Raw genomic sequence first — 20,502 nt, forward strand, 5'->3', positions numbered from 1 at the left:
CAGCCTCCAGGATTTAAGGGCTAGGAAGTTCTGATTCAGAGGCTATATCCCTGAATCCCATGCCCAATAACTATTAATGCACCTTTCCTCCAGGAATTTGTCCAATCCCTTTTTAAATCAACATCTGGAGGCAATGAGTACCATACTTTAATAACATGCTGTGTGAAAAAGCTTCCTTGTTAGTTTTAAACTTAGAACCTACTAATTTAATGACCCCAGTTCCTGTATTGTGAGAAAGTAAATAAATCTGTATTTACTTTCTCTTTGGTATTTAGTATTTTGTAAATCCTTACTGCGTACCCCTAAGCATCTCTTTGCTGAACCAAGTAGGCCTAGCCTCTTTAGCTTCTCCTATGGAGGCCCCTCCACACCACTAATCATCTTTGTTGTCCTTTTCTGTACCTTCTTTAGTTCTATATCCTTTTTTGAAGTGTAGGGACCAGAACTGGGCACTGTATTCAAAGTATGGACACACCTCAGATTTATAAGAGAGCAAAATGGTAGTTTCTGTTTTCTTTTGTTTACAAAAGCATAAGAAAAGTAGCGGGTTATTTATTGGAGAAGTTAGTACACCAAGTGCTAAGCCCTTTTTATCCAAAAGCAGACTGGGTAAAGATGCAAGTGTTCGTAATGACCAAAATACTTTAAGACAGATGACACATTTGCTTCAGTGCTTCAGGGGGGAAATATACAAACAAGCACTGGGGTGCTGTACACAGAAACACTAAAAAAAAATCATAAGATAATTTCTCTATTCTAGGACAAGACTCTCCTCCTCCCCTCTGCTTTAACATGGGGGGGGGGGAGGGGAAGCCACTCATCTTAGAATCAAGTAGTAGGGGGGGCAGGGGAGCAGGTGCTGTGGCTCTGGCTTCAGCCCATACCTGGGGTCAGGGCCATAACAGCTGCTTACCTCCCCCCAACCTCTGCATCCCATCTCTTCCCCCAGACCCTTACACTTGTGCCATCCCAACAGACTCCGTCCACACTGCAGCCTGGGGCACAACCCCAGCTGGCTCCCTCACAGCAGTGCAGGGCCCACACAATTGCTACAGGGGCTGATCTGGGGCTATGCTCCATGCCCCCACTAGACCAAGGACACAGTCTGCCAGGGTGGAGTAAGGGGAAGGGGTGGGGGTAGGGATCAGAGACCATGGGGAGGGGCAGGAAGGGGAGCGGAGCAGGAAGTGAGGCCACAGGCTGTGGGGCAGGGGAGAAGGGGGAGGCATGAGCAGGGGGGCAAGCTGCTTGAACTCCCCAAACCATCTGCCCTCCCCAAAACCTACCCCCACCCCACAGAAACAGCTGGGGGGAAGGGATGACCCTTCAGTAATTAGATTCTATACATGGAAAATTATAACATTTATAAAGTTTCCATGTATAGAATCTAATTATTGCAGGGATTGTTGTAAATTCCGGGATGTCTTAGATTTGAGTAAATACAGTATATAGAAAATCAGTAACTGAAATCTGCAAAACTTATAAAATGACAGAATGAAGACAGGTAATATAACTCATTACAAGGTTCTTACTAGTAGAAAGATTTAGAACAAATAGTACACTGCATTTTTGTATTTTACTGTGATTCGACAAAAAGTCACTCAGAATCACATTTCCGTTTTAAAAGCAAAAATTTGCCCTCCCCACTAAAACAACTATGCCTCCAAATCTGTTATTATATTTAGTTAAACATATTACCCTTATCCAAAATGTTATTTACTAGATTATTTTTATTCAAGCATAGGATGAAGTACAAGTATAAAGACGTCCACATTGTGTAGGCAATTAAAACACTGAAAAAGTGTATAGCTAATTTAGATCCAGATTTGATAATACAATGGTGTCATAAGCTCTGGCCCATGGGGGCTCCTGGAAAGGCCAAGAATTCCAGCTGCAAGCCCCGTCCCTGAATTCTGATGTATAGAACTCTATTAGGGATGCATCTCAGCATCACAGGGGCAGTTGATGGTTGCATTAACCCCCTGGCTCCCTGACACTGCTCAACCCACCACTACTCAAGGTTGGTTTGGATTCAGCCCACAAAGCCCCCTGCAGTCCAGATCCAGCCCAAGGGACCAAGGGAGTCTGACATCCCCATTACAGAAGTTTCACTTAATTTTCTATACTACCTGCTTTTTCTTCAAGGTTGGCTATATTTTGGCAAAGAGAATGTTAACAGGTTGATCATCATTTAGAAGATAAAAATGAGTACGACTTTTAAAATGAGTTTAAAATATAGGTAGGATTTTTGGCAAAAACCAAAAAAAACAGGACTACATTGTAATCAGTCATGGCCTATGAAAAACACTGGCCACATAAAAGCTTTCTAGAGTTAGTATTTTACAGATCAACAGATTTGGGAGGTCCTCTAAGAAATGCCTGCATCAGAGTAGTGGAAGCAAGATGCTGCTTTACCACCCTCAGCACAACAGCTAGATTACTTTCCATCCTGGAGCAAAGGGGTAACAGAGGGAATTGCAAGTTTCCTTCCTGATATCTCTTATGGTCAAAAAGCTATGAACAGCACTTTACTCAGGTCAAACTAATGTAATAGTTTAGTCCAGATGTCAGCATCCCCTAAGCCCAGTGGTGCCTAACCTTTTTCCCAGGCAGGCTGGATGGGCTGCATTTGGCCTGCTGGCTGGAAGTTAAGTACTCCTGCTCTAGCCCATGGGTGAATCCAGCCCATGAGGAGCTCTGACCCAGCCCAGGGCAGCATGCTGCTGTTCTCTATAGCACCTCTCTACAACCCTTCTTGCTGTTCTCTCATGTCTGTGCTTACCTGGCTCCACTGCAATGAAGGTATCTGAAGCTAGGGTAAGTGCAGGCAGCTTGACCTAAGAGGGGTTGGGGAGAGGGATGGGAATATTTGCAGCCACAGTAGGCTGAGGGGATCAAATGTTTGCCACCCTTGGTTAGTCCATTAAGCAATTTTGTTCTATACCAAGGATTTAACCTCTGCTTTGACGAGCTGCATAATAATGCCCAGATCATTAGGCTGGAGAAGCAACACTTAGATTGTATTTCCAGTATTTCTATTAGTTCATTTGGCTTCTACTCAATTGTTTATTATATAGAAGCTAAACATTTCTGAAAGTTTATTGTTTAAAATTTCAGATAAGAGCCACATTTTTCTCAAGTTGTAGAACAATTGCCTTTAAAGCTGGATCTTCTGCCCAGTTGACTCTGCTTCCAATGATGATACTCTGCAATAAGACATAATTAGTTAGTTTTCTGATTGAATTTAGTTTAAAAAGGTATCTAGAATATTAAAATGCTAGTTTAGTTCTAACTTATTAAGAGGACGCCAAGTTGCTAAGGTTTTTGTTTGTTTGTTTTGGTTAACTTTAGAGTATTTAAAATGGTCTAGCTGACAAAGAATACCAAATCTTAATAGCTCAAACTACAGAAATTTATGTTGTTTCAAAGTTATGGGTTACCTGAAATATATTTTGAATTAATGTAGTCATTTCTGTTTCTTTTTGCAAGTTTCTGCGTATCCTCTTTAGCATTTCTCCCACTTCAATACTTTCTAGTTCCTCTTTTTGTTTTTTCTTCATGGTGTGAATCTGTAATAGTTTTTTTTCTCCAGCTTGTTTTAGTGCTATTTGATTCAGAGGGTGAAAAAAAACAAAACAAACCCCAAACTTAAATGACACACATTACTCAATATTCTTTCACTATTTTATGAAAGAGTCAAGGATTATTTTGTGATATCAAGAAATGGCACTTGATGCTGGAAAACAGCTCTCCCAATTCTACAGTTAGTCCAATAAAAAGACAGTACTAGAAAAAAGAAAATCCTTGTGTCATACATTTCAACCCTACTTTCTGAATAAATTAGTTTTGATTTGTTTGAAGAAATCCTGAGAGCACTTGGTTTTCACCTACACACATGCATACACTTTTACTGAGAATGAAATTAATTGCCCATTGAGAATACGGGCAAAACAAATAAATGCCAGCTTGATATATAGACTTTTGCACAATCTCAGCAAATCTACTTATAATGTAATCAAGACTGGACTGGTGGGACTGGGTAGGGGGCAGCCCCTGGGGTCTGGGACACAGCCAATCTTAATGGTCCCATGGATAGACAGGATTGGCCTGGGGGCAGCATGCTGGGCGTCCTGACAGCAGTGAACCATCAGAGAGCCAGCCACTCTCCCTCCCTTCCTCTTGGAGCAGGAAGGTAGAGCAGGGGACTGTGGGATACTGTAGATAGCTGGCCAAGAATTAAAATTGTCATGGAACTGCAAAGGAGGGATGACAGTTTTGTAGTGCATCTGCCATTTTTATCCTACAACACACTGCTTTAATATCTTGCCAGTCATAGCATGCTGCAGGAAACTCATATATAGACCACAACAAAAGTAACTTTACATATGCTAAAATAGAAGAAAAGGCATATAAACAATAGCAAGGAGACAGCATGCCAGATGTTGACTCTAGATGGGCTGTGAGGAAACCCACAAAGAACAAACAGATTATGTAGAAGGTGTTGCATACTGGAAATAAAAGATGAAAAACGTGTGGACATTTCCCTCTAGATCTGATATAATAAGAAATTTTGGGGGATAAAACAGGATAAGAGGAATAGGATTTTTTGCTATCTGAGCTTATCTGCTGGAGACAGCCAGCATGGGACAGCTAAATTCATCCTCACTAACCCAGCTCTAAGTATTCTGATCAAATGCATGCAACTGTAATTATTGTGGGGGTGTGGTCATTAAAAATTATTGTAACACTATATGATATATAGTTAGTACTTTGTTATACTATTTTAGAGCATTCCTTTAAACTAACTAACTTCTTTGCAAATGCCTAACAGTTTTTGGATTTAATTAAAAAAAAAAAACAAACAACAAAAATTACCAACAAGGTCAAATTTCAACAGTTATCTTACTTCATGCAGGCACTCAGCATAACAGCTCACTTTTACAGTGTATTACTCTGCTTTTAGACCTTTAACAAATAGATCCAGAGCTTGATAGTTGTGCAAGGCTTTGAAGTAGTAAATTCTGGGTAGGCCCTTTAAAACTCAAAACTGTATACCTGGAAGATAATGAATAGCAGATACACACACTTACAGAGTCGTTTCCTTTTAATATCATTCAGCTTTTCTTCCATTTCACGTGCTTGCTATGTGAAAGAAAAGTATTTTATAATGTTAACATTGACAATCATATGAGGTTCAGAGCACTGACAGATACTAATCCAATACACAAAATTAATTAAAAAAAAACATGAAGAAGGCAGGGTAGGGTGGCATCTCAGACGACCTTGTTCATAGAAGCACAAGCTTTCATAGGCTACAGCCTGCTCTCTCAGATGCTGTGCCTTCTGCCTGACCTCAGACTTAGCATGGCTAACTACTTCTTAAAACTTAGAATTAATATTAGAAAAAGAGATCTTTCCATCTACTCCATTTTACCTATGTACCTATTACATTTTTTACTACTGTTAAAGCCAAGACAGACCATAGTTTGTATGAGTTGCAAGTGTAGCACATCACTTGTAGTCTTGTTATTGCTGTTATTAGTTATATCTGTACAGCTGATTTGAGGGCCATCAAACTGTTTAGCTGTAACCAAGGGTATAACATGATTTACAGAAGCTTCTTTATGGCAATTATATGGAAACTATTCTAAAAAGTCAATTGGGTTTTTAAATTCTTCACAAGTTTCTACTGCATCATCTCTTAATTTTGAAGTCTAACTATACAAGAAAAAAAAAGCCAGTAAAGCACATATTAGATTATGTGAAGACTGGCTGATAGATTTTGGAATGTAATTACTGACAATTCTCCCTTGAGTGGTTTTCTAGTGAAACTGCAAGATTCTTGGCCCAATGCCAGTCAATATTTTACTACCTGAAAGAAAATAAGATCATTTCTAATGCAATTTGCAAGTGATAGATTACTCTGTATAATTCATGTGTCCTTTTTATTGTTTAGTACTCCACCAATCTGGCTCATTTTGGTATTTGGGAGCAGTCAAATATGTATCTGAACATAGCAAAAATTAAAAGTTACATATTTAGGAACAAAAACATTAGTATTTTTAACAGAACAAGGGACTTCATCCAGGAAAAGTTGAGCAGCAACTGGTTCACAATATTTATTCTTGCACAGAGAAAAGCTCTCTCTCATCTATTAGATAACATTATTCTAACGTCCTCTGGCTAAAATGGAGCTAAACAATTTCAAACTAAATTAGTTTCTTCTTTTTCTTTAACTAGAAAAGATAATTAGCCATTAACACATCTTACAAGAAGATGTGATGAGGAGTCTAACATTTGAAGTCTTAAAATTACAACCAAATGCCTTAACAGAAGAATAGGCTTTATTTCAGCCACAAATTACTGAGATTGATGCAGAATGTACTAGGTAAGATTTTATGGTGTCTGTTATGTAGTTTAGACTAGATGGATTGTAGGGTTCTGGGGTGTGAGGCAACAAAGTGGTAGTGGGTAGGGATGGGAGGGAATATGGAAAAAGATTTATTTTTTTCTTTTGAAGAGGTAGTGAAGGTAGTTTGGAGAAGAGGTGTCTGTAGGGGGAAAGGAGGGGGGATGGGAGGGAGAACGGGACATGACCACATTTTCCTGAAAAATCGAAGGCAGCAGTAGGCGAGGTGCGTTTCCTCTATAATTCTGGTGAGTGAGGAGAAAGTCTTAGTATACCATCTTATTTTAATATTTTATTCTGTTTTTATAAGTTAATTTATTTTTTACTGTATGCTGCACTGAGCCTTTTTTGGGAAGGGCAGCATAAATCTAATAAATAAAACAAAACAAAATTAAAAAAAAAATAAAACTATGGCTTTATAGCATTTTTCAAGTGAGAGGAAGAAAAGGGAGAGCAAAGGAAATTGATTGTAATTTTATACAGACTATACCAGTCCTTAAAAAACAAGGCTTTTCTCCATGAATCTGTCCAATCCCATTTTGAACTGAGTTAAAACTATGAGCCTCCACAACACCCAGCCATGAGTTCCACAAGTTAATTATACACTGCATAAAAGAACTCCCTTTTTTAGTTTTAGATCTGCTACCTAACAATTTCATTTAGGGGTGCATTGATAAAGATTTTTTGGGTCAACACGATGGCTGATTACTGACCAGACATATTGGCCGACACCAATCCGATTGCTGATATGCAGCCCAGCAGCTTAGAGACCAGCATCTGGCTGATAGGTCTGTTGGAGGAAAGGAGGGGGGTGGAGATTGAGGCTCCCACAGTGAGGGAGGGAGTGGGGCTGGGGCGCAGAATGGAGCTCCCACCCCTGCGCGTACCCTGGAGGAGTGTGGCTGGGGCAGAGGCAGGAGCTGCACAGCTGGGGCAGGGTGCAGGACAGTGTCAGCGGCTTGCCTGGATGGTGTGGGTGGCAGCATGGCTTCCGCCGCTGTCCGGAACATGCCCCCCAGATCTGCACACTTGGGGCTGGAGGCTGCACCTGAAGGCTTCTTGGCAGCCGAGCTCAGGTTGGGTGGGGCAGGGTGGGTGGTGGTGGTGCTGGAAGGGAGGACTAGAGCCACCCCAAAATTCACCAACACCCCCCCCCCCCCCAAACGTGTCACCACCCGCCCTTCCTGAGTGCAGCTGCCGGAAACAGCCCGCTGCAGCCTCCAGCCCCAAGCACACAGTGGCAGTCTGCCCTTGCCCCACACACAGATTGGAGGGTGAGGCACATGCCCCCCATGCCTGCCCCAGGGTTCACACAGTGGCGGAAGCCACACTGCCCACACCCTCTCTGGATAAACCACCGACTTGGTCTCGCAACCTACCCTGCCCTAGCTGTGCAGTGCCTGTCCCACTCCCTCACCACGGGGCCTCAATCTGCCCCTCCCCTTCCCTCCCCTATGCCCCTTCTGCCACAGACTGACCAGCCTGATGCTGCTCTCCAAGATGCCAGGCTGCACTACTGGCCATGTACATGCTGTGGCTGCGCACTTGTAGCCAATAATGTTGCTGATAAATGTTGCATGCATCAGACAATAAAAGCCTATTGCCAACAATGTCAATTTTTCTTACATCGGTCCATATCGTATTGGCACTGATACATTGGTGCACCTCTAATTTCATTTTATGTTCCCTATTTCTGATATTATGGGAGAAGATAAATAATAAATCCCTATTTACTTTCCTGACATCATTTATTAGCCTAGCCTATTTAGTCTCTCCTCGCATAGCCTTCATTTCCCTGATCATCCTTGGTGCCCTTTTGTATATTTTTCCTGGTTCTTCTACATCTTCTTTAAGGTGAAGGGACCATAACTCAAATCAATATGCGGCATGTCCAGAAAGAATAGCCACCCCAGGGCAATAATACCCACACACAAACATACAACAGTTATCTCCATTATAGCAGCTTTGATCTCAAACTGAAGGTCTGAGCAGGTCTCAGCTGTCTCAAGTGATCAGGGTTTTCTTCCCTAGAAGAATCAGAGGGTGCACCTACACATTCATTAAATGTGCCATAATTATGATGCATTAAGTTTAATACCTGTAATAACAGGTAGTAACTTAATGTCCCATAATTGGTGCTATTGAGCATTAGCGCAAATGAACACTGTGCGATGCTTAATGCGCACTGGACTAACCTACTGCACATTAGCACGATTTTTGCCAGCCACACTAGTGTGCAGTAGAATTAGTCCTATGGGCATTAAATATCTCATGTAGACAAGCCCATATTGTCTTTTATAACCATGTTCAAAAAAAATATTATCATTTTCGCAACCCATTGGAAATCTTAACATTATTTAAATAATTATCCAAGAGGCAAGCACTTCTTAGTCTGATATCTTTTATTAGAACAACTATATAGTTGGAATAAAGTTAGATAAGCTTTCAAATGCAAGACATTCTTTCTTGCATCTCACATAATTTCTGGACCATCATGGCTACAACACCACTCTTAATACTACTTTAAAAAATTAGTAACACCAAAAATACTTGCCTTTTGAGATTCAATTGCTGCAGTACTAAGCATTAGTATGCGTTTTATCGTCTCCAAGATTAACCTAACGAGGGAATAAACAAATTAATTCCCAGGTCTTCAATGATTTACTTTCAAATCAACATAGTATTTATTTTAACATAATGATTTGGATTCTGCAAAGACCATTCAACTTAAAAAAACAAAAACAACAACAACAACAACAACAACAACAACAACAAAACACACCATGCTTTACCTTAACATTTGGAAAACTAAACAGTTATTCCCAAGGTTTATTATGCTGAATAAAAGTTTTAGAAGTCAATATTCTCTTTGTGCCTCACTTCAGATCATTAACTTATGTTCAATAGTGCATTACTGAGCAAAGAATGTGCAGAACTTGGCAGGCCATGCATGAATTTGCAATGCTATGGAAAAAGAAGTCTAGGTTAAGAAGTTACCTAGGATTCTTGCCCTTTGGCTAGTGATGATAGCATTGTGGTGTGCTTTTATTTCCAAAGTAGGAAGAATGGAAGCCCACACCTACCATTCACTGTGCCCTTACTCTTTTCTAGCTGGAAATCGTGCAATAATACAGCTATAACAGGATAGCAGAGTTTAATTAAATAAAGTGACCATGTTAGGCTTTTTGTAATCCTCTATTCTGGATCTGTGCGTCTTACCCCTCTCCCTTACCACGCACTCCCAATTTAAAGAAGTCTTACTTCGAGTCATCATCATTTTTTCTCAGTTTGGTTCGGAGGGCATTCATAAGCTGGACCCTATATCAGGTAAGGAGAAAAGAAAAAAAAAGAACCCACCTCATTAGTGAGAAAACTAACACAAAACAATGCCACCCCCAAACCTTGAATACAATCTAAAAAAAACACCAAAAAATAAGTTCTGGTCACCTCTTTCTCCTGCTACTTGGTACAAAAGTAGGATATTAGAGACCTAGAACATATTACGAGTTTAATGATAAACAGCGTGTTTCTCTGAAAGTATCAGGGTAAACACCGGCCCCAACAGCCCCAAGCTCTTTCAACTACTGAATCCTTACTCCAAAGCTTGAAGGTGGGTTATCCGAATAGCCAGTCAAACAATGCAGAAGAACTACAAGCTTGGAACAGCCAGTCATTAAACTAGGTGGTTCACCTTTTATGTAGGTTTGTTCTTATTTAAACAGAATTTCAAAATATAATTTAAAAATGTTTTACCTATGCAATGCCAATGTCTTGTTTTGGAAAGAAATCTTTGCTTGTTCCATTTCTCTTTCCAGTTCTTCCACAGTACTAAAACAAAAGCAGCAGCATGATAAATAAGAGTTTCATAATCCAACAAAAACTCCACTATAACCCTCTCTCCCTGCTCCCCCAGAAAACTATGTTGTTACAATTACCTGCCAGCCAAGCTCAGGTTGGGTGGGGCAGGGTGGGTGGTGCAACAACAGTCACAGTCCTCTTAAGCTGCTTCAAGGAGCTTAGCAAGAACAGGGAAGATTCAAAATGCTCAACCATCCTCCCCCCTACAACTGTTCTGGCCTGCTGTGGGTATACCATGCCAGAAAGAACCAACGCTCAACCTCTAGGGTTATGAAAAATGCAAGCCAGGTCACTTCCTTCAGCCACCCTCTGAATATATAACATGGTGCAAACAGCCCATGACCCCACTCTTCTTATATAAGAACTTTCTCCTGCTGTCAGTTTTCTTAGCCCTCTAGTTCAAAAGGTGCCCTGTAGTGCTGAAGGCAAGGCTGAAACCTTCCAATGTTGATGAATGGGTCTGGTACAGATATATATAATGTTTTTAAATAGCAAAGGTTAAAACTAGGACATAGGAAGTTGTATATTAAAACTATTAAAACAATGTAGCAGCGCTTGACTATTTGTATTTATTAGCTTGCATGAAAAAAAAACCAACACTCAGTTAGAAAGGGGTATATTTACTGTTGCCAATGCTTTGCTTGAAACAGAATCTGTATTTGAATTTCTGTTCCTGATATTTATTGATCTGAATTTGTAACAAGAAATGTGATATTAAAAGAAGTTCTGATCATTGCATCAAATTGCAAGATTCATAGATTCACAGATGTTAGGGTCGGAAGGGACCTCAATAGATCATCGAGTCCGACCCCCTGCATAGGCAGGAAAGAGTGCTGGGTCTAGATGACCCCAGCTAGATGCTTATCTAACCTCCTCTTGAAGACCCCCAGGGTAGGAGAGAGCACCACCTCTCTTGGGAGCCCGTTCCAGACCTTGGCCACTCGAACTGTGAAGAAGTTCTTCCTAATGTCTAGTCTAAATCTGCTCTCTGCTAGCTTATGGCCATTATTTCTTGTAACCCCCAGGGGCGCCTTGGTGAGTAAAACCTCACCAATTCCCTTCTGTGCCTCCATGATTAACTTACAGGCAGCCACAAGGTCGCCTCTCAACTTTCTCTTGCGGAGGCTGAAGAGGTCCAGGTGCCCTAGTCTCTCCTCATAGGGCTTGGCCTGCAAGCCCTTAACCATACGAGTGGCCCTTCTCTGGACCCTCTCCAGGTTATCCACATCCCTCTTGAAGTGTAGCGCCCAAAACTGGATGCAGTATTCCAACTGAGGTCTGACCAGCACCCGATAGAGGGGAAGTATCACCTCCTTGGTTCTGTTCGTCATGCATCTGCTGATGCACGATAAAGTGCCATTCGCTTTTCTGATGGCTTCGTCACACTGCTGACTCATGTTCATCTTGGAGTCCACTAGGACTCCAAGATCCCTTTCCGCTTCTGTGCCACCAAGCAGGTCATTCCCTAGGCAGTAGGTATGCCGGACATTTTTCCTCCCTAGGTGCAGCACTTTGCATTTCTCCTTGTTGAACTGCATTCTGTTTTCTGCCCATATGTCCAACCTGTCCAGGTCTGCCTGTAGCTGTTCCCTGCCCTCCGGCGTGTCCACTTCTCCCCACAGTTTTGTGTCATCCGCAAACTTGGACAGAGTACACTTCACTCCCTCGTCCAAGTCGCTGATGAAGACACTGAAGAGTATTGGTCCAAGGACTGAGCCCTGCGGGACCCCACTGCCCACACCCTTCCAGGTCAATACCAACCCATCCACTACGACTCTCTGGGTACGACCCTCTAGCCAATTCGTCACCCACCGGACTGTGTAGTCATCCAAGTCACAGCCTCTTAACTTGTTCACCAGTATGGTGTGGGATACCGTATCGAAGGCCTTCCTGAAGTCTAAGTATACGACATCAATCCCTACTCTTGCGTCCAGGTGTTTTGTAACCTGGTCATAAAAAGAGACTAGATTAGTCAGGCATGATCTACCTGCTATGAACCCATGCTGGTTTCCCCTCAGCATAATTTTTCCTGCCGGGCTCTCACAAATGTGAGCCTTGATAATTTTTTCAAAGACTTTGCCTAGGATGGAGGTGAGACTGACTGGCCTATAGCTGCCTGGGTCCTCCTTCCTCCCCTTCTTGAAAATGGGGACCACATTGGCCCTTTTCCAGTCCTCCGGGACCTGGCCCATGCGCCACGAGCGTTCAAATATTCCCGCCAGTGGCTGTGCAGTGATGTCGGCCAGTGCCTTCAGTACCCTCGGATGGAGCTCATCTGGGCCTGCCGACTTAAACGCATCCAGTTCCTCCAAGTGCCTCTGCACCATCTCAGGGTCTACGCTTGGTAGTCTGGTGCCCTGCTGCTGCCTCTCTACAATCCCAGTGAGATACTGGTCTTGCCCCTCGCTTAGGAACACTGAGGCAAAGAACTCATTGAGGAGTTCAGCCTTGTCCCCCCTGTCCGTCACCAATTGCTTATGCCCATTTAGTAGAGGTCCTATTCCTCCCTGGGCCTTCCTTTTACTCCCTATATATCTAAAAAACAATTTTTTGTTATCCTTAACTTGGGATGCTATCCTCAGCTCCATGGTAGCTTTGGCCTGTCTAACTGCCTCCCTACAAGCGCAAGCAGAGGAGGTATACTCCTCTTTAGTAATCTATGTGCATAGATAGTAATGCACATAAATTACTCTTTAGTAATCAAGAGTGCATTCCTTTTTAAAAACATTAATAAAAAAGGGATGAGCAACCTGAAATTCCAATGCGCATTTGGGCTGCATCCAGATGAGCGTGTCCATGTGGTATGGCGCTGCAGACTCATCTACAGTGCCACACAGGCATTTCCTGCACTACCACCTTGCAGCATGGGAATTTTTGACTTCTAGAGAACCAGGTTTTTTTTGACCTCTAGAGATCAAAAAAAACCTGCACAGAAAAAATACAGGGTAGCGCACGTGCGGACAGCACACACTGCCCCAAACTGGAATGTGGCCAGCTGGAGCCACCCTCCAGCTGCCAGCCAGGATCTGAGCTGCTGGTGTGATGCAGCTGCAGCTTCCCCAGCTCCCCAGGTCAGGCTGCTGGAGCCAGCAACTGTGCTGGCCCCAGCCTCCTCTACCCAACCTGAGGTAACCTGCTGTGCTCTAGAGGGGGTGTGGCATGGGCGTTTCCCAGGGACAGCTAGAAGTAGCACAATGTATTCCATTGATAGTTGTCCCGGGGGAACCAAACATTCGTGCTTGGCTGGATACGGCCTTGGAAACCAAATGCAGTTTTATGTTTGGATCGAGTTACCTATCAAATGACAAAACAAAGTCATAGTTTGCAAATAAGTTTAGTACTTTAAGTTACATGGCTAAATTCCAAGACACAGTCTAAAGGTTTAAGGAATAGAAGCAACATTGGATAAAACTATTTGTGGCATGGAATAAAGTTTCTACTTTTCATCCCATCCAGGAAGAGCACACACCAACTGCTGAAACTTCCTTAGCCTGACAAAGGGTTTTTGAACCCGAAAACTTGCTTAAAAACTTTTCTCCAACTATTTGGGTTGGTCTAATAAAAGATATCAAATTCACCCACGGAATCTTGTCTGCCTATGTCCTTAGACCAACACAGCTACAACCTAAACCCCTACCTTTCCTCAATGCTCTCTCCATGAGAGTCCAGTGAAATTAAAGCTCTAACATCAGTCTACAGTTTGCATTAAAGAGCACAGGAAGAGGAACAGAACCCATGAGTTTTCACCTCTTTCCTCACTCTATTTGACAAGTTTTAGAAACTTAAAAGTTATCAGAAGACATACGCCTCAATTAATCCTTCTTCCATGACTTGATCAGGAGTGCTTTCCTCACCTGCAAAGGAAGAATTCAGTGTTAAAGTGGCAGATCAAACAAACAAATAATCTCCACCAACCTATTTATATTAGAACAAATGAAATTTACTTAATTTCTATGCTACCTTCCCTCAAAAGTGACTTACAATAAAAAGCAAGCCAAAGCAACAGATAAAATAAATAATTAAACTAATTCTCCAGACAATGCCCCAAAACTTAACTCTGCTTACTAAAAGCCTCCCCAAATAAGGTCTTACACTGCTTCTGAAAGATGTCCAGCCTCAGGCTCTGGTGGGCCATAAGGGAAAGAGTTCCAAAGTGGAGAAGCAACTACCAAGAATGACTTCCAATGTGCTTTTGCCATGCTAACTTGGCACACATTTGGTATTTGTAGGAGCTCGCTCTCACCTGATTTTAGCAATTGAGGCAATGTAAAGGGGGCTGCGGTCTTTTTTTTGTAGAACTTACACTGTTCAGGGTTTCAAAGTCAAAAACAGCACTTTAATTGCTTCCAGTAGCTTTTTGAGAAGACAATATAGAGGCTCTGGAGCACTGGGATGACAGGCTCCTGGTGACCCATCACTGTAAGAAGGGCTGGTGTGTTCTTCACCAGCTGCAGCTTCCAGCTTTCAAGGGCAGCCAAATATGGACCACATTGCAGTAATTTAGCATCAAAAATCACAAAAGCATGAAGGAATATGGTGGCCAGATATAAATCAGGAACAAAGGGCTGCAAGTTTCCCCCCCAGATGAGGCTGGTGAAACCCACTCCTAGCCACAGCTGTAACCTGAAAATCCAAGTGCAGTATGGGATCCAGAAGCACCCTAAGGCTTCAAGCTGGGGTGACAAGGGGAGGCTGAGCCCAATGCAACACCCCCCCCACAACACATGCTCACCTGCGCTAACAACTGTGCTGCACTCCATGAACTGCTGCTTTATCTGCTCCCTCAGCCTGCAAGGAGAGACAGGAACAACATGAGCCCTTCTGAGCTCCTACACATCGCAGCAGCATCCCCCCACAGGTGCCAAGGCTGCAGCCAGCACAGCTATTGGGCTGATGAGCTCACTGCAGTGTTGCCAGGTGTATGATTATTGTATTTGTGCAATAATTTCAACCCTTGTACAACATACAATCAGTAAAAGTGTTCAAAATGTACAATAATTTTTGAGGCAGCTGATTGATGCACCATATGTGAAGCCCAAGTCATTTTCAGGTAGTCTTGACTTTTGGGTTTGCTTCAGCACTTTGTGCATTTATACATATACTTTTTTGTCCTGCAACACGGAAGAGATCCGCCGCTTCAAAGCAGACTATTGAGTCTGCTGCACACGCGAGCTGATGAGAACTGTGCTGCGCCAGGTGCACGCAGTTGTAAAAGTGGTGAAATGCGCGTCAGTGCGCAGAAAGTGGTGGCGGCATCGCACCTTTGAACTAAAGCACCTCCGCCACTGCTATTTCCTCAGCACTGATGCCACTTCTACAACCGCAAGTGTTGCACCACTGGACACTTGTATGTGTAAAAATGTCCACTCTTATAACTCAAAGAAACGTTCCAACTTGTCTGAGCCACTGTCACTTGCTCGCTGGCGACTACAGTGAGCAATGCAAAGTAAAAAAGACCCATTTGCATATATTTTCAGCGTACGATTGTTTTTCAACAAATACAATATTTTTTTGAGCTTCCAATACCATAATTGCATACTTCAGACCTGACAGCGCTGGCTCACGGGCTTCATCAGCACCCGGGAGCGAGAAGCCCGCGCAAGGCTGGGTCGAGCTCGTCCGGGGCCCCCGCGCCGCGGACACTCACCGGAGCAGCGTCACCACTTCCAGCTTCTCCTCCACCCCGGTCGTGGAGGCCTTCGCCGCCCTCGGGCCAGCAGCGGCGGGCGCGGTGCTAGGGCCCGCCCGCTGGGCCGCCATCCTGGCGCCTTCAAACCGCCCGCGACGAGCGACGAGCGACGAACGCCGCCCGCGACTGCTTCTGCCCGGGCGGCTCCAATCCGCAGCTCGGCGCTCAGCCCCACTGCAGGAGAGGAGGGGGAGGGGGAGGGGGAGTGTCAATCTGCCTGGCCAATCGGAGCCGACCCCTGCACTGGCCAGGATTCTGCGCGCGGAGACATCACGAGCCCCGCCTCGCCCCTGGTCACTGCCGCAGTGACGCCAGGGGGGCGGGGCTGCTCGTGGACTCGCTGCGGCGGTCACGTGCCGGTCGCCCAGCGGATGTGCCCGGGGGGAGGCAGCCCGCACCCACCCTGGCACCGCACCGCGCGGCACGGCACGGCACGGCACGGCACGGCCCAACCCTCAGCTGCCGGCGGGATTCATCAGCTGAAATCCTGCCTTCGTCCTGGGCGTCTCAACCCATGCTCTGCACCTGTGGCTAAGGGGTGTGCCAGAGCGCAGGTTGTTCGTGCCAGGCTGCTAACTGGCAGCCCTCCATGCCCACTGTACTAAGTATAATGGTTTGAATAAGGAACTAGCTTTTGGGCTGAGATTATGATTGGAAATCCTTTTTGGGCCACCCCACACCATGTCTCTGTGGCACCAGGGGACACTGGCCAGGGACTTGCCCAGCCCAAAGTGCAGTTTAGCTGTGCCAAGGTACCAAATGACAGCACCCCAGCCACTGTATTAAGTATAATGGCTCAAATAAGGAACTGATTTTGGACTGGGATTATGGCTGGAAATCCTTTTTGGGCCACCACACGGCCTACCTCCGTGGCAGTGGGGGACTCTCCTGGACACCTCTGAGCAGAGTCTTGCCTGGTCCAAAGCACAGTTTGTGCATGCCAGGTTGCCAGCTAACAACTCCCACTGTACTGAGTATACCAGCTTGAATACAGGCAGTCCTCAAACTTACAACGTTTTGAGTTACAACTTTTCACACTTGCAACGTTTATAAATTGACACCCTATTTCAACTTTATGACGTCAGTTTCGACTTTACAACGCTTGATCCAACGTGATGCCATGCCAGCGAACAAGTTTGCTGCGTCGCTCATCTCCAAACTTCCTTGGACACTTTCTTTAGGAAAGTGGACAAGACTCCAGAAAAACCTGCGGCCAAGACTCCCGAGAAGACTCCAGCCAAGAGCCCTTCAAAAAGTCCAGCAAAGTCACCTCAAAGAAGTGCTTCCAAATCAATATGATTGCTCTTTACAATATAAATACATTAGTGTAGCTATATTATTCATCTATAATTGATTAAGTACAACATTCTGCGTTTTTTTTGGTGAAAATAAGGTATTGGGATTTGGTTCAGGAACCAATCCCCCATTTATAACATTGTCTCCTATGAGAAAATTGGTTCCCAGTTACAACGTTTCAGCTTAAACAAGGTTTTCAGGAACCAATTGTGTGGTGAATCTGAGAACTGCCTGTAATTTCTTTTGGACTGACATTATGGATGGGAATCCTTTCTCTGTCTCCTGACACCATGCCTCTGTAGCACCGGGGGACTCTGCCAGACTCCTGTGACCAGAAGCTTGTCTGGCCCAGAGCAGCTTCTTCGTGCCAGGCTGTTAACTGGCAGCCCCCCATGCCCACTATACTAAGTAAACAGGCTTGAATTTCTTTTGGGCTATTACAGATGGAAATCCTTTCTGGGCCACCCCACACAGTGTCTCTGTGGCACTGGAGGACTCTCCTAGACTCCCGTAACCAAAGTCTTGCCCAGTCCAAAGTGTGGTTTCTTTGTGCCAGGCTGCTAACAGGTAGACCCCCATGCCTGCTGCACTAAGTATATGGGCTCAAACAAGGAATTTCTTTTGGGCTGGGATTAGAGATGGAAATCCTTCTTGTACCACCCCATGCTATGCCTCTGTGCCACTGGGGAAACACATCTGGACACCCCTGACCAGGGTCTTGCCTGGTCCAAAGCACCGAAGTTTTGTTAAAGCACCCCTGCCACCATTTTTGAAGCGTGGGATGCTGAATACATGTGACACTGCAGGCACTTTAATTAGAGTGGCTCTCAGAGCTGTTCTAATTAAAGCACCTACCTCCCTCCATCCTGGAGCATGTGTATAGGGATTTTTCAACAGTTTTTCACATTTACATCCAGCCACCACCCAGAAACTTGGTAAAGTAATTTAAAATTGGGTCACTCACTAGCAAATGTTTACTTAAAGCAAGTGTATTACAAGGGAAAAAGGTAACAGTGATACTCCCTAGGCAAAACAGTAACTATTAACCTTTAACTGTAGCTCAGAATGGATCACAATCACAGTCAGTTGCAAACCAACCTGGGAAGCTCCCCTCCTAGCCCGGTCACTGGGGAAGGAAGTCTCACCCAGGGCTGCCATCCAAGGATTCTACTACTAAACTGGTGCAGGTGGTACATTCTGGGTAGGGAGGACCACCCCAGAGGCTCTGTTTCTCCCCAGTGCCAGGGGCTCATAGATTTATTAAATCATAGAAAAGTGGGGCTGGAAGGGACCCCCAGAGGTCACCTAGTCCAACCCCCTGCCTGAGGCAGGATCACCCCTATCCAAGCCTTGTCATCTAACTATACATCCAAACCTGCCACAAGTAAAGCAGGGGAACTTTAGCAGCCACTGTCCTGTTTTTATGAAATGTTATTAATACGTGCTCCAGAGATTCCAGGGTAGAGGTCATGTCCCTGGAATCTCTGGAGGAAGGCAAACCCCCCCAGTTCATATGCCAACTGACCATGGGGTAAAAGTCCTTCCTGACCCCCAAATATGCCAATCAGTCTGACCCCAAGTGAAAGGCAAGACCCTCCAGTCAGGACTTTCTAGCTTTGCTCCTAGCAGGAGAATCAGCACACCCCAGTTCAAGTCCGCAGCCTTAGTTGTAGCAGCACTCAAGTGCCTCTGAAGAAGGCTTAAAAACACCCTAAACACATGTAGGCACAGCTATGCCTAAATCATTGTCCATCTTATTTGCACCCATGTACTTAGTACAGTGGACATGGGTGGGGGAAGTGTCATTTGGCAGCCTAGCACACACAAATCATGCTTCAGGCTGAGTAAGACTGCTCAGGTGTCCAGGAGAGTCCTTTAGTGCCACAGATGTATGCCATGGGGTAGCCCCAAAAGGATTTCCAGACATACTCCCAGCCATTATACTTAGCACAGTGGCTGGGGTGCTGTCAATTGGCAACCTGGCACAGCCAAACTACACTTTGGGCCAGGCAAGACCCTGGCTAGAAGTGTCCAGGAGAGTCCCCTGGTGGTACAGAGACATGGTCTGGGGAGGCCCAAAAAAGATTTCCAATCATAGTCTCAGGCCAAAAGCCAGTTCCTTATTCAAAGCATTATACTTAATACAATAGGCAAGGGCCGGGGGGAGGGGGGCTGCTAGTTAGCAGCCTAGCACAAAAACTGCACTCTGGACAGGGCAAGACTCTGGTCTGATGCATCTGGGAGAGTCCCCTGGCACCATGGAGGGATACTGTAGGGTTGCCCAAACAGGACTTCTAGCCCTAACCCCAGCCCAAAAGCCAGTTCCTTATTTGAGCCATTATACTTAGTACAGTGGGCATGGGAGCAATCAGGTGGCAGCCTAGCACAGCCAGACCGTGCTTTGGGCTGGGCAGGACGATGGTCAGGGTGCTTTAGGGCAGGCCCCTAACGGTAGCTCAAGCAATATTTTGCTCCATAATCCTATCCTAATCTGACCTTCATTTAGGGCTCTGCACCCAATGCCAGATATTATTTTACATATTAGTAGATACGCATAGCTATTTGGTGCCTGAGAGGAGTCATTTTTCCTCTGGCCATGTTGTTGAAGCATAAGCCTGACAGCATTCAGAAAGATGCATACAAGTAATGCAAACATATGCTGTTAGAGATAACAGGCCTCTTGGCCTGCTATTTTGTACCACATAAACCAGCAGGATCCTGTTCCATGATCAGGTTGTCAGGGACTAAACCAGTACTCCCACCTCAGTGAGGAGGTCACTGCCTGAAGACTTGCCAGTGATGCAAAGCAATTTAACTAAACCCCATAAGCATGGAGGATGGCTGTTACAGGATGCAAGGTTCACTAGTCATGGCAGCCTTGTTACTATTTCAGAGCAACATGGTTGCCAGATCTATTCCTGAAACATGGAAGGTGCTGAATTCTAGCCACTTAAGGAGCTATGGGTTGGGCTGCCAGACAAGCAAGCAGCTTCTGCTGCTATGCCCCCCTTCCCCCATGAAGGAGAGCTGTTCCAAGCCAGCTAGGCAACACCTACCTTCCCCCCACCCCCAGAACAGACTGACCAGCTGCATGCAGCTCTCCATGCTACCAGGCTGTGCTGTAACTGCACACATGCAGACCAATTTCCAATATAAAACAATTTTCCTTATACTGGTGCCAAACAGATATTGGACTGATACATCTGTGCACTTTTAGAATTTTGTTCAGGTACAGCATAATTAGACTGGG

General features: G+C 44.6%; 1 protein-coding gene across 1 annotated transcript; it reads right to left on the reverse strand.

Annotated features, from left to right (window-relative positions):
* Positions 1 to 1,712: 1,712 nt before the first annotated feature.
* On the reverse strand, positions 1,713 to 16,128 carry CENPH (centromere protein H). Its single transcript, XM_014594885.3, has 9 exons — positions 15,915 to 16,128; positions 15,000 to 15,055; positions 14,073 to 14,121; positions 10,163 to 10,237; positions 9,671 to 9,727; positions 8,964 to 9,027; positions 5,091 to 5,142; positions 3,441 to 3,604; positions 1,713 to 3,206 (listed from the first exon to the last, which is right to left on the reverse strand). The coding sequence occupies exons 1-9, from the start codon at positions 16,025 to 16,027 to the stop codon at positions 3,114 to 3,116; spliced, it is 723 nt and encodes a 240-aa protein (XP_014450371.2). The 5' UTR covers positions 16,028 to 16,128; the 3' UTR covers positions 1,713 to 3,113.
* Positions 16,129 to 20,502: the final 4,374 nt, after the last annotated feature.

This window comes from Alligator mississippiensis, chromosome 3 (assembly GCF_030867095.1).
Source record: "Alligator mississippiensis isolate rAllMis1 chromosome 3, rAllMis1, whole genome shotgun sequence".
NCBI classification, from domain to species: domain Eukaryota; kingdom Metazoa; phylum Chordata; order Crocodylia; family Alligatoridae; genus Alligator; species Alligator mississippiensis.

Bases quoted from the DNA above. Each gene is read 5' to 3' on its own strand.
- CENPH (XM_014594885.3), bottom strand. From the start codon at position 16,027: ATGGCGGCCCAGCGGGCGGGCCCTAGCACCGCGCCCGCCGCTGCTGGC. The intron at 9,028-9,670 runs GTAAGACTTCTT...TTCCCTCGTTAG, and splicing joins AAAAATGATGATGACTCGAA to GTTAATCTTGGAGACGATAA. The intron at 3,605-5,090 runs GTAAGTGTGTGT...TGAATCAAATAG, and splicing joins TATTAAAAGGAAACGACTCT to CACTAAAACAAGCTGGAGAA.